The sequence below is a fragment of the Anarrhichthys ocellatus genome, unplaced genomic scaffold (assembly GCF_004355925.1).
Source record: "Anarrhichthys ocellatus isolate YVR2014 unplaced genomic scaffold, GSC_Weel_1.0 scaffold14, whole genome shotgun sequence".
Lineage (NCBI taxonomy): Eukaryota > Metazoa > Chordata > Actinopteri > Perciformes > Anarhichadidae > Anarrhichthys > Anarrhichthys ocellatus.
The window spans coordinates 3,654,727-3,666,960 of record NW_022280044.1 but is presented as its reverse complement, the minus strand read 5'-3'; the positions used below and the strand labels follow the sequence as shown (position 1 = coordinate 3,666,960).

The 12,234-nt window shown below is 43.7% G+C and overlaps 2 protein-coding genes across 5 annotated transcripts in view; one reads left to right on the top strand and one right to left on the bottom strand.

The window, feature by feature from the left end:
* The window catches only part of LOC116387188 (cyclic AMP-responsive element-binding protein 5-like), a 15,517-nt gene extending 14,105 nt beyond the window's left edge, over nt 1-1,412 (bottom strand). The window contains exon 1 of one of the 2 annotated variants that reach the window (XM_031854075.1): nt 812-1,412. The gene's annotated coding sequence lies outside the window, so the exon portion shown is untranslated. The remainder of the gene's footprint in view (nt 1-811) is intronic. The other variant, XM_031854074.1, reaches the window with a different exon arrangement.
* A 4,474-nt stretch (nt 1,413-5,886) lies between these two features.
* Nucleotides 5,887-12,234, top strand: part of jazf1a (JAZF zinc finger 1a) — a 13,199-nt gene continuing 6,851 nt past the window's right edge. For 2 of the 3 annotated variants that reach the window (XM_031853693.1, XM_031853694.1), the window contains exon 1: nt 5,887-6,176. In XM_031853693.1, coding sequence (XP_031709553.1) covers nt 6,062-6,176 — 115 coding nt within the window. In that variant the 5' untranslated portion in view covers nt 5,887-6,061. The remainder of the gene's footprint in view (nt 6,177-12,234) is intronic. The other variant, XM_031853695.1, reaches the window with a different exon arrangement.

Here is a 12,234-nt window from a genome sequence, read left to right as displayed (position 1 = left end):
GAGAGAGAGAGAGAGAGAGAGAGAGAGAGAGAGAGAAGGAGGAGGACACAATGAATGGAAGAGAAGGAATGAGGGTGGGAGGAGGCAGAGGGAGAGCTGCACTGCAGGCCTATACTCCTGACAGGTTTGAACCTGCCTCAGCCCCCATTTTCCAACCCCTGCGAGTAGAGATGACTTCATGGGTGTATGTGTGTGAGTGTGTGTGTTTGTGTGTGTATTACAATATGGAATGAACAAACAAGGTGTCCACAACACCACAACTGTAGATAGATAGATAGATAATTTAGAAAAATCAGTTGAAAAAGATAGAAGCTTTCACAGTTTTTCATGTTTTATGTAACTGCACTTTAAACGTGTCTTTTGTGCAATGCTTAGGCTCCATGATGTGATATTTTAGAGATACATACACAGATGATAATCACAATTATCTTCAACATCTTTTTTTTTTACTTCTTTGTCCTCCTTTCAGCAGCACTTAGTACAAGATGAGCAGACTCAGCACATTTACAGCAAAACCTTCTGTCAGAGCGATTACATCAATGCAGAATGACGTCATCCTTAATAACCCCAAATCCCACAACAGATCGGACAGCATGTTGCCAATTTAAACGGATTAATGTTTCTGTGTTGATTTTTCTTTTTCTTTTTTACTTTGCTTAACTTTGGGGCAACTGAATCACAAGACTTTTTCCGCGCTTCCTCCTCTTGTTACACACGTGATGGATGACATAATGCAGTCACAACTTTTAAAACCACCTGCTTTTGATTCATCTACAACATCCAGCTTTAAAAATGAGCGAACTTTACTTACTACTTCTCAAAGTTGCCATGTTTCGTGGATGAACGTCAATACCATCGAACCGCTCGCCCCCGGCTTGGAGCTCATTCCGTTCAAATTAGGCGGCGGTTCTGACCAGCGAACAGTCCGGCAGCCGGGCGGTCAGTGCCTGTATGTGTCTCAAGAACATGCCGGTTGTGTTTCCTTTCCTACCGCTCCGTGTGCGCAACCTGCTCGCCTCATAAACAAGCCCGGCACAGCTGTAAAGAGAGTGCTGTCACACCCCCCAAATAGACACTCGCGCTCAACCTCGTCCGCTTGGTGATGAGACTTCACCGGGACCGCCAGCCAAAAACGTCCCTCTGAACTTTCCAGTAGCTACAGCGTAACATTTTTTTTTTTTTTTAAAAGCAGAAAATAAAATTCACGATTAAAGATAAATTCAGCAGTGTGTGTCGGCGTCAGGCGAGCGCTTCCTGTGGAGTTTAAAGTTTTGTGAATGAAAGTAAATTGCGGAGGCTTACCTACAAGTCGAGAGGGACAAGCGGCGCTCCAGAGAGGAACCACGTTGGACTGGAGCGAGATTACAATACGTTCTATTTACAGACGCATTACATCATTCTCCCGGTGACGTCACGTGGGATTCCTGAACTTCTAAATCATTGCGGTCCCGTACGAAGAGAGGGGTAGAGCGGGTGGGGGGCGGGGTTAAGACACCGGTCGGTAGGGGGACGGACGGGACAGCATGCATGGTGGACCTGGACCGACGGACAAACCCGAGTCTCACGCACCACCGGCAACGTGACGGGACACGGGGCAGACTGGGTGGGCGGATGAGACCCAGTTTTTTTTTCTCACCCCACTTTCAGTCTTTCTGAAATGGGACGTCCCAGCGTCTACATCGAGTTTATGCGGGTTTTTTTACTTTTCCGATGGTTATGGCTTTATTATTATTATTATGAAACATACCATGGTCTTCATGTGAGGAGAAATGATCGAGTGCTTTGTCCCGCACTGATTCCTATAAACAACACGGAGAGCATGATAACCATATGATTAGTATATTAGCCTATGACAGTGCTAATAGGCTACTAACATAGGCTATACAACTAATGCTTGCAGAATAATAATAATAATAATAATATAATAAGAATCTTATTATTGATATTATACTTCTAAATGTATATTACTTGGTTGGTCCCAACACATCCTGTTTTAATCTCTGATGACCCAAAAAGGTGTATTGCCTCTTTACCCCTAAATATTTATCTAATGAGGTAGTCACAATGAGATCAACATCAATTTTTCAAGTCTGATAATAATAATAATAATAATAATAAAACATTTATAATCAGACATAAATGTGTAAAACAAATCTAAAGTCAGACAACCAACAATCAAGTGACAACCCAAATTAATATAATAAACACACACACACACACACATATATATATTATTACAATGTTATTGATAAAATGTAACACATTCTGATAGACTGGGTTTGTTGTCACCATCAATACATCCAGTCACTACACACTGGTAGCCATTGTGTGTTCAATATGATGTCATAAGGCATGAACAGGGCAAAGACTCACACCAGTTCTGACACAAGTTTGTGTATAGGGGACACATATTTTATACAGGAACAAAAGATTGTTATTTACTGTGTAAGAGCCATGTTATATTGTTTATAGTTTTATTTTTTATTGCAAAAGTAATGTGTGTTATGCCCTTTAAAATGTTTACCATACAATAGAATTAAGGTAATTGGTCATGTTGCAAACTGTGCTTTGCTGTGTGTTTTTGTCCTATTAAGATGAAAGCTCCATTATTATGTCCTGATTTTGGATAAATTTTGGTTGACTCCTTTTAGTGGGTTTTAGTCACTAAAAGAGTCAGAAGCCTTTACATCCTGCAAGAAGTGGCGAAGAAGGACGGTAAAACAAGCTGCTACTAGTGTGTTTTTTCACTAAAGGAAGACCTTTGGTGGTTTGGCAGTTTTGATAGAGATGAAAGAGACATGAGATTTGAAGTATTCAGGCATATGCAGCCTTTTTAATGGTTTTCACTTAAGTTACACTGATTTCAATTGTGTTTACAAAAATAAATAAATGTTCACTGTTTTATAATTTGATCAAAATCATTCATATGATGCCATGAAATACCATCGGTCATACAAAATAACAGGAGGGACTTTGGTCATTCACCTCTCCACTGAGCTGAGCCATGGAGTAATATCTCTGCCATGTTTGGTCAGGCTTTCCGGTGCTATGGCCGAGCTTGAGCTGAACAGAGGGATATGGTTTTGTTGTGGTTGGTTGAAGAGCAAAATGGGACCAAACCCTACTGACTCATCATCCACCAATCGCATAAAGTGTGCAAATACTGGCAGCCACGGCAACAAGAAGAAACAGGAAGTTGTGATGATGTCACTCTGTGTTTTAAGCTCTTCCCCCATGTGTGGATGTGAATCACTGAGCTTTGTTTTCAGTGAAGATATGGGATGTTTTTACGGCACGTGTGCGTGCCCGTGAAGGGTGCGCAGTCACACTAAAAAGTCTATGACGGCAGCCAGGAAGTCTCTGGCTGGTGCCCTGGAGCAGACAACGCCGCTGAGATTTGCAACTATCTCCATAACTCAGTGGCTGAACCAGCCATTATCATCTGGCATCCTATTCACCTCCGCGTGGCTCTTAACATCCAGACTGGGAGCTTTAGAGAGCTGCTGGCTCAGAGCCTGGTGTCACCCTGTCTGCAAGAATATAGCCTTTCAGGTCACAGGTCAAACAAACTTACTTACCTCAAACCCCATGTAGTATTACCCTCACTGTAGCTACATCACAAAATCTGCTAGTCAGCCATCAGCTGTCAAGCTGTTTTTATTGGACACATGGTGGTTTCTGACTATTTTTATCAGTGAAGTGTAGTGAAGACTAATGTGGGACTTAAAAAAGTAACTGGAAACAGATACATCCAAGTGAGTTGCAGTCATCTGAATTTGTAATGCGTTGGTTGGTGTTAAATTTACATCCACCTCTGCCCTCACATGCAGATCCACTCAAGAGCAGACTACTTGTGTGTGTGTGTGTTAAGATTTAGTGTGGCCCGCACTGCACATGTACACTGCGAGTTGTGTGTTGTCCATCACACTAGTCGGACGGTTTGATATTCAGAGAAAAAGAAGCTGACAAACAGAAACTACATGCTAGTTTGTTTGAAATCTGTCCTGTACTGTTGCATTGTGCGCCACCCACAGGCCTCAGATCAGATGATGTCATGCACCGTAAACTCGCCTCGAGTCTCTCCCTTTCTCTCTTGCATTTCACAACACATGCTAGCACTTCTCATTTACGTAATGGTGTTGGGAGCTGCGTCACTGTCACAGCTCTGATACACCACGTGTGTTCAATGAGTGTGTTTATGTTGAGTGTGTGTCTACATGTGTGTAAGAGAGAACATCTGTGTTAGGCTGGTGAAGTCACTGGATTTCTATACTGTACATCTGTGGTCGCCAGGTGATGTCATGTTGTTTTTCTGTGAATGTATGTGTTTGTAGTGGTTAGCACTCCTTTGCAGCTGTGAGTTTATTTCATTTTTATATGTATGCATATGTGTTTCAAAAAGGGTTTGGGTATAGAGGGCAGTCAGAAATAAAATAGTGAGTGTGTTCGCAGGTCTTCAGGTTGTTTGCTGAAGTCACTGGCCAGTGGTTTATGACAGGCCATGTTAACGCTCCATTAACAGGTCCAACACAGGCCAGCCGGCCCCTGTTAGCCAACCCCAGTGATTTAAGGACATTCTCCTCTCTCTGGGAGCCACACACACATTACAAAGTCCTCTCCTCACCGCTGAGCCATTACGGGGCAACATTAATCCTGAAACTTTATGGATGTGATGGATGCTGTTGTCAATGGGATATGCAACTGCTATATCTTAAATATTGACACACACGAACATGTGCAGCTATATACTTTAACACACAGAGTTATCGCCGGATGAAAAAATATACAACAATCATTTAAAATGATAACAACAATGATTGATTTTTTTGCGCCCAAATTATATTTCTGTCAGTTTTGAAGTTAAAGCTAATTTGTTTTATAAACATGTAAAATACTCGCTCCAGCCCATTTCATGGTAATTATTAAAACAACAAAACTATACAAGAAAGTATTTGTATTGCACATTTCATAAGCAATTCAAAGTGATTGAAAGACATTGACAAAGAATTTCAGCAGAAGACCTTTTTTTCTGAAGACATTACTGCAAATGAATGTTTGGGGGCAAGAAATGCAGGCCAGCTATTCACCATGATGACTATAAAGACAAGAATTTAGATTGTCAGCGCATGTCCAGATCACAAGTTGTTATTCTGGGACTATGATGTTGCCACGAGGTGACTCTGGTCAGCAGTTCATGGTTCCTCCCCCGGATCATATCCACACAGTATCAGGACGACTGCTCAGGCCTTTCCATTGGCGGGCTCTATAGGATCCATGGGAGTCTTATTTTAATGTTTTATTACATGCTGGTGCTCAAACAGGTGGTTTACAGTCAAAGAAGATTTTGCAGACATTTATACTGATTCCTTATACTTATATATTTCATTACTCCATCTACAATGAATATAATATATCAAATAAATTGATATTGTATATACTCTTATATGATACAATGTATATGATATTACTCTTTCATACATTTTTTGGATGACTACTTTCTCTGTATACAGCGTTCCATCAGGGACTCAAATCCAGGCCAATTTGATCATGTTTTTAAAGTCTGTAGCATTGTGAAAGGAAATATGTCAATATGTCTAAAAAACGTACAGTGTAAATCTTTAATTACCCTGTACGATGTGTATATTACCCTGTACGAGGGTAATATACTATATATTTGTATTACACTGTAATACAAATATATAGTATATTACCCTCTATTGTTAATCAGTATCCATCAAATATTGTTTATATATATATATATATATATATATATATACAGATGCACAGATCCCAACAGGTAGGCAGGTCGTGACGTAGGCCAGCCTCCCCCTCCCCCCATCTCCACCCCCACCCCCACCTTGGCACCGTTCCGCCTGCCCTCCCAGTTGCGTTCGCCGCTGTCCTGTCTGGCCGACCCGGTGTCTGCTGCTCCGCGCTCTGCGGCGCTCCCACCCCGAATCCCAAAATCTCAACCTTCCTCGTAGCTCACCTCCCCCGGCTCCCCGGTCCTCCCCTCCCCGCTCCCCTTCCCAACCCGGTGAATGCACCAGCGCCGATAAACATGACGGGCATCGCCGCCGCTTCTTTCTTCTCCAATTCCTGCAGGTTCGGGGGCTGCGGTCTGCAGTTCGAGACTCTCGCCGAGCTCATCGTCCACATCGAGGACAATCACATCGGTGAGTCAGGCCAGAGGAGGGGGGGCGGGGAGAGAGAGAGAGAGACGGAGCTAGGCAGCTAGCTTCCGCTAGCATCCATAGCTAGTTAGCTGACTGCAAATAGGCGTGCATTCCGCTATTCCTGCTGCTCGCTCTCGGTGGACGCTCGTCGGCGAGCGAGTTATTCAGCAACACGAGACTTTAATTCCTTTTGAAACACAACACTGCTACTCTGTGAAATACGTGACCGGCTCGATTTGTATTTGTGCTTTCGCCACGATAGGTACCTCTCGCAGCGGTGACTCGACTTCGAGGGCCGCGTAAGGTCTCATAGGTGTAACTAGCATTCCGACCAGGCAGCGGATTTCACAGCTAACGTCGCTGAGAAGTCTGTCTGTGTGTGTGTGTGTGTGTGTGTTTACGTTTTCCAGGCCTGATGCGGTGCAGTCTCACACCGCTTGTGTGTTGAGCTTGCCCGCGTCGCTTTTCTGTCGCCTCAGGTGTCTTTACGCATCGAGACATCACCTTATTTTGCATTGCTATCCGATCATGTTTGTGTCACTTAATTATCATTGACCCCGTATTGCGGAAAGACATGCAAGGAAATTGCATATATTTTCTTGCACATGCACAAGCGTTAACTTGTTGCACCGCGTATTAGATTTCCATCTAACGGTAATCACTGTAACTGCATGTATAGACCCACACTCAGTTTACCCACACGTTGACACATAGACAATTACTGTGTAAACACCTAAGTGTGGACTAGTATGACATTCATGCAAATTATTTACGTTATTACTAGGTAATAAGGACGCAGGTAGTGCTTTAGTATAAAACAAATGTCTGTATTGGTGATACATTTATTACCTTTTATTTTCCCCCTTCAAATGCATGTGAGAAATGTGGCCTATCAAAGAAAACAGAATAGACATATTTTAATTGTTAAATAATTACTGTTCCTCTCTTAGATGCAGTTGCAAATACAACATCAATAGTTTTTTTTACGAGTGAGTTCTCCCTTTGCTATTCACCTTATCTAAATCATTAAAATGTAGCCTAATTAGTACCATGCAATGTAATTATTGTTCAGTATTTTAACACGTTTTGCAGCACAGTTCAAATGCTTGCTTCTGTTTTAACACGAATAGATTCACCTTTAATCCACCAAAAGCAAATTACAGCGTGAAAGGATTTGGTGAAAAACAACCACACGCTAATCTGTAACAAAGTTGACGCGCTCTAATCATTATTTGTGGTGTGTATCCATCCTCGGGAGGCTGTTTGAAGCGGGTGTGAGGTGGCGGGGGTGAAGGGGGGGGTAGAATGGATGCTTCATTGAGCCAGTCTCCATGGCAACTGGCCGTCTCCAAAGGGGTTGGTTGAGGGCAGTATATTGGCTGAGTTATTGCACACCTGCTGTCTCGCCAACAAAGAGCGCTACCGAGCAGCTAGCTGTGGCGAGGACACCCGACGTGTGATGTTGTCACAGGACTGATGTGTTGATGTTTAAATAAAGGGGTCAAGTTTTGTGTGTGTGAGGAGAGAGTGAGCGTGAGTGATGCTGGTCTTCATCCCAACATATGCTCCGTGGATCACTTGCAAATTATCCAAATAGAGGGGATAAACAAACGCTGTGAATGACCGTTTTATTTTTAACAGTATATATCTTCTGACAAAGACTCCAAACCAATCAGAAAAACAAATTAAAGGATATTGTGACAGAAATGCAAGAACGGATATGGTGCTTTCAGTCACAGAGCCGTGGCCTACACTGATATACGCCCCATCTGGCTCTTAGCTTGACATTTGACCCCAGCCTTCAACCGAGCAGGATGTCAGTTTACCGGTTAGATAGCTCGGATTAATGAGCTCCCCCTCTGCCGACTCGTCCCGTGGCATCGAGATCACACACACGGTCTAATCAATACTCCTCACAGATCAGTTACCACAGGGATAAGTCTGACAAATGGAAGGGATTGAGGTGAGAGAAGGCGGGGGGGGGGGGTAGCGGCATTTAGCTTTGACTTCCCTCTTCCAGGTTTTGAAATGGTGCAGCAGTGAGTGTGTGTGTGCGTGTGTGTGTGTGCGTGTGTGTGTGTGTGTGTGTGTGTGTGTGTGTGTGTGATCGATCAACAGTCAATCAAAAGATACGTTAATTTGATCCTCCTAGCTCCTGCACGTGAGACTTCAGATAAGCTGTTTGAAGCTTTGCAGATAACCGATTGCCTTGATTGTGGTCCGTCCTGCTGTGTGCAAATAGATTATGAAAAAAAAAAAAAGCAGGCGCTAACAATCAATCGGATAATCCAGAGGTGACAACAGATGTGCGCTAGCAGACTGTAAACGGCTGTAAAAGTGACTCAGTAGGTCTCAAAGTCAGTGTGGGCCTGTGCCAGAAACACTTTGGTCATTATCGTAGACTGTGCTGCCCTCTTGTGGCCGGACATCCTATGTGCTATATTGTCCAAAAAAAAGAGTTACATTTATTTTTCTGCCTGTGTGTCAATGATCTCAACTTGTATCTCATTTGGACTCCTGCCTCTTCTGACACAGCACACAATAGCTGGCAGCAAAACCAACCAGATGAGCCCGTCGCGATCTTTTCCGTGAGGTGATGTGTGACCTCATCCCAGAAGAAAGGATCGCAGCCTTCCAATAACATACCAGCGCTGTTTAGATTGCGGCTGAACGCGAGAGGAAATGGGTTAGGTGAACTGTGCTCCGTGTGGTGTTTGGTTGTTGTCTTTGTGGCTACGGCTTTGTGCGGTGACTCTCGGTAAGGTCTGAGGAATGCAATGATGTCAGGCTCATCTGCCTGTGTTCCCACCTGCGCAAGCACGTACCTGCCTCTTACCTCAACAAATAGGAGCTGGGAGGGGGAGGGGAAAGAGATTTGAAAGAGAAGGTTAAGGGAGGAAAAATAAGGGGTCGAGCACGGGGAAATGCCAAACATCTCAGTTTTGTTTAGACGGAATTAACTTTGATTTTTGTTCTTTTGGATTTGGTTTTATAGCCGGGATCAAAGACTGAGGTGTGATGAGACGAGATGAGTCAGGTCAGCATTGTGTTGTAATAAAGCGGTCTCTGCTAAAACATGCAGATAATTGACCTACAGTAACTTTTAAACACGTAATCACTCAGCCCACCGGCCAGGTTTGGCTGAGAAACGCCCCTTCCCTGCTGCTGTTGATTTTTTTTTGAATAACGACATAATTGCATAGCAGAGGAGGTATTATGTGAATTACCAGAATGTGTCTTCGCATTAGTGTGCCTGATGTTGCCAGTAAGTCTGAGCAATAATTGACTCTCAGATGAAATCCTTTTGATCTTCAGAGCTGTATAAGTTAGTCGATTAATACACAAGCTGAACAACAAACAAATGAATCCATAACAGATTTGATAATTGTTAAATTGTTTAAATCATTTCAAAAAATTTCGCTTTTTCCAGCTTCTCAGATGTGAAGATTCTTTGCTTGTACAATATGTATGGACATGACAATAAGTAGTCGCCCCCTGCTGGAAAGAATGCACGTTTAAGGCCCCTCTGCATAGGCTGCACTTTTCAGCCACTATCTCTAAATGTTGATCGTTGACCTAGTGATTTAGTCCGTCTGTGAAATGTCACAGAATACTGAACGGCCATCACAATACCCTAAAGTTCACGGTGATGCCTTCATATGTCTTGTTTTGTCCGACCAACAGTCCAAAAGCCCAAAATATTCAGTTTACAAACGATGCAGAAAAGCTGCAAATCATCCCAACTGTGGAGCTGAAACTATGAAATCTTCAGTGTCTTCACTTGAAAAACTACATAAATAATGAATTGATAGTCTAAATATTTGCTGATGTATTATATGATGATGATTGATTTTTCATACATTTGCCATATTATGTGATACGAATCAGTATCAGAACACACCCCTATTGATATGATGATGATGATGATGATGATGATGATGTAAAACATATAACCTGGCTGTAGTTGCCAGATTGTTTCCCATCCCACTTTCCGAGGTGTGAGAGGGGAAGGGGGCGTGTGAATGCATGTGTGAGAGAGAGAGGGTTTCAATGTACTTCCTAAATGACCTGTCAGGGCGGAGCGGAGCAATTAGTGGACCGGCATCCCCAACTGGAAACTGCAGGCCCTCTCCTTTCACGCTACACATACATCCGCATACACACAGTCACACAGATTACCTTTTCGGAAGTGGCAGGGACCCGAGTGCCCCGCCAAGCACTGCGAAGTGTAATTACAGAGAAGTTTGCCTTTTTCCCCCACCCATATCCTCCCCCCACCACCCCTTCTCCTCCTCCTCCTCCTCCTCCACTCCTCTCCCTCCATCCGGTTGCCTGCTGCTCTAGAAACACGTTAAAATGCTCTCTGTGGCTTAATTAGCAGCCTGCGAAACAAGCCATGCATTCTTGGCCTGGTTTCTACACACACACACACACACACACACACACACATGTGTAAAGGCACACGCGCAGACCCACACACACGTGCACATGCATGTGGACAACATGCACACAGTGTGCATTCAGCAGGGGGCAGCAGTGTACTGCCGGTTGGAGAGATGGAAGTCTGTGTTGAAATGAGTGGCGCTGCAGTTGATTGGCTGCTGCTTTTAATGACAGGAACGCTAATTAGGGAGATATTTATAGACCCTGGAGACTCTGAAAATGTCTCAGACATGCAGATGGAAAAACACGAAGAGCAGGCCGCTCGCAATGATGCACCGTGTCAGTGAAATGTAAAACGTCCGAATGAAATCATTGAGCATGTATATTCATTTCGTTTGTGTGTCGGTGTGCGAGTGTGTACGTGCAGGTCCCCTCCTGCTCCAGCGGATCAGCAGTGTGTTAGCTTCCTGTTCTGCTAGGTGAGCGGAAGTCATAAAGCCGGTGAACATTTACTGCAGCGCTCTCTCTCTTTCTGCACCTGGCTTACTCCATTCCCACCAACACCCTGCCCTCCTCCCCCCTTCTCTACACACACACACACACACACACACACACACACACGCACACTTACCTCATCTTAAAGCAAAGACCTGAGCTTCTTGTACATCCCGAGTTATTAACTCTGGCATTTCTTTTTCTCGTTCTTGTTCTTCTATACCCGGCTGTCAAACATTTGCCTGAATGGCATTTAGCGGCCTGCTACTGTTACAGTGTTCATGGTTCTTATGAATATATCCTTCCATATAGAAGTTGGACTGCTGGTTCATCACTGCAGATGGATGATTCTTATTTACAATAAGATTCGTTGATTAACCGATCGTTGAAGTGACTTATTAAGGAAAAATGCCGAGCATTCAGTGTTTAGATGAGCCAAAGTATTCAAACTCAGTGGTTTTAAAGAGGTCCGATGTTAAGATGCGTCCTGACTCATCCTTGTCAGTGTTGTAGGTCGATGTGCGTCGGTGCTTCAGTTTTTGTGTGTGTGTGTGCATGTGTGTGTGCGCATACTAATGCATGCACAGAGAGCTCTGGTCTCTACATCTGAGCAGCAGGTAGGATTATTAAGGCTCTGCTATAAAAGACTGTTGAAGACCACCTCTGTGGACCACCTCAGATGTGTGTGTGTTTATGGATGCATGCCCCTGCTGTCTTTTTTCCTCACCTAGCCTCTTCAGTGTTTTTTACCTAAACTCAAATGTAAAAGACTCCGCTGTACACTGCAGCAGTGGTAGTGTTAATTCTTCTTCTAGGTTGTTTTCTTGTTTGCTGGTCCCCTTGGTGTTTTCCTGCACTGTGGGAAGTCTGCATTCTTTTTTAATTATGAGGTGTGAAAGCCTGAAACTAAAGGGCTAAGAAGGCCAGCACGCAAACACACGCACGCACGCACACACACACACACACACACACACACACACACACACACACACACACGCACGCACATGGGATTAGTTGGAAGGCGCGTCCTTGAGTGTGTTGTTAATTGTTGCACAGTGATGATCTAGTTCTTGGATCTGAATTGCAATACATCTGCTAGCCATTACATATAAAGCTGCAATTATGCCTACATGCACACACACACACACACACACACACACACACACACACACAGAGGCAT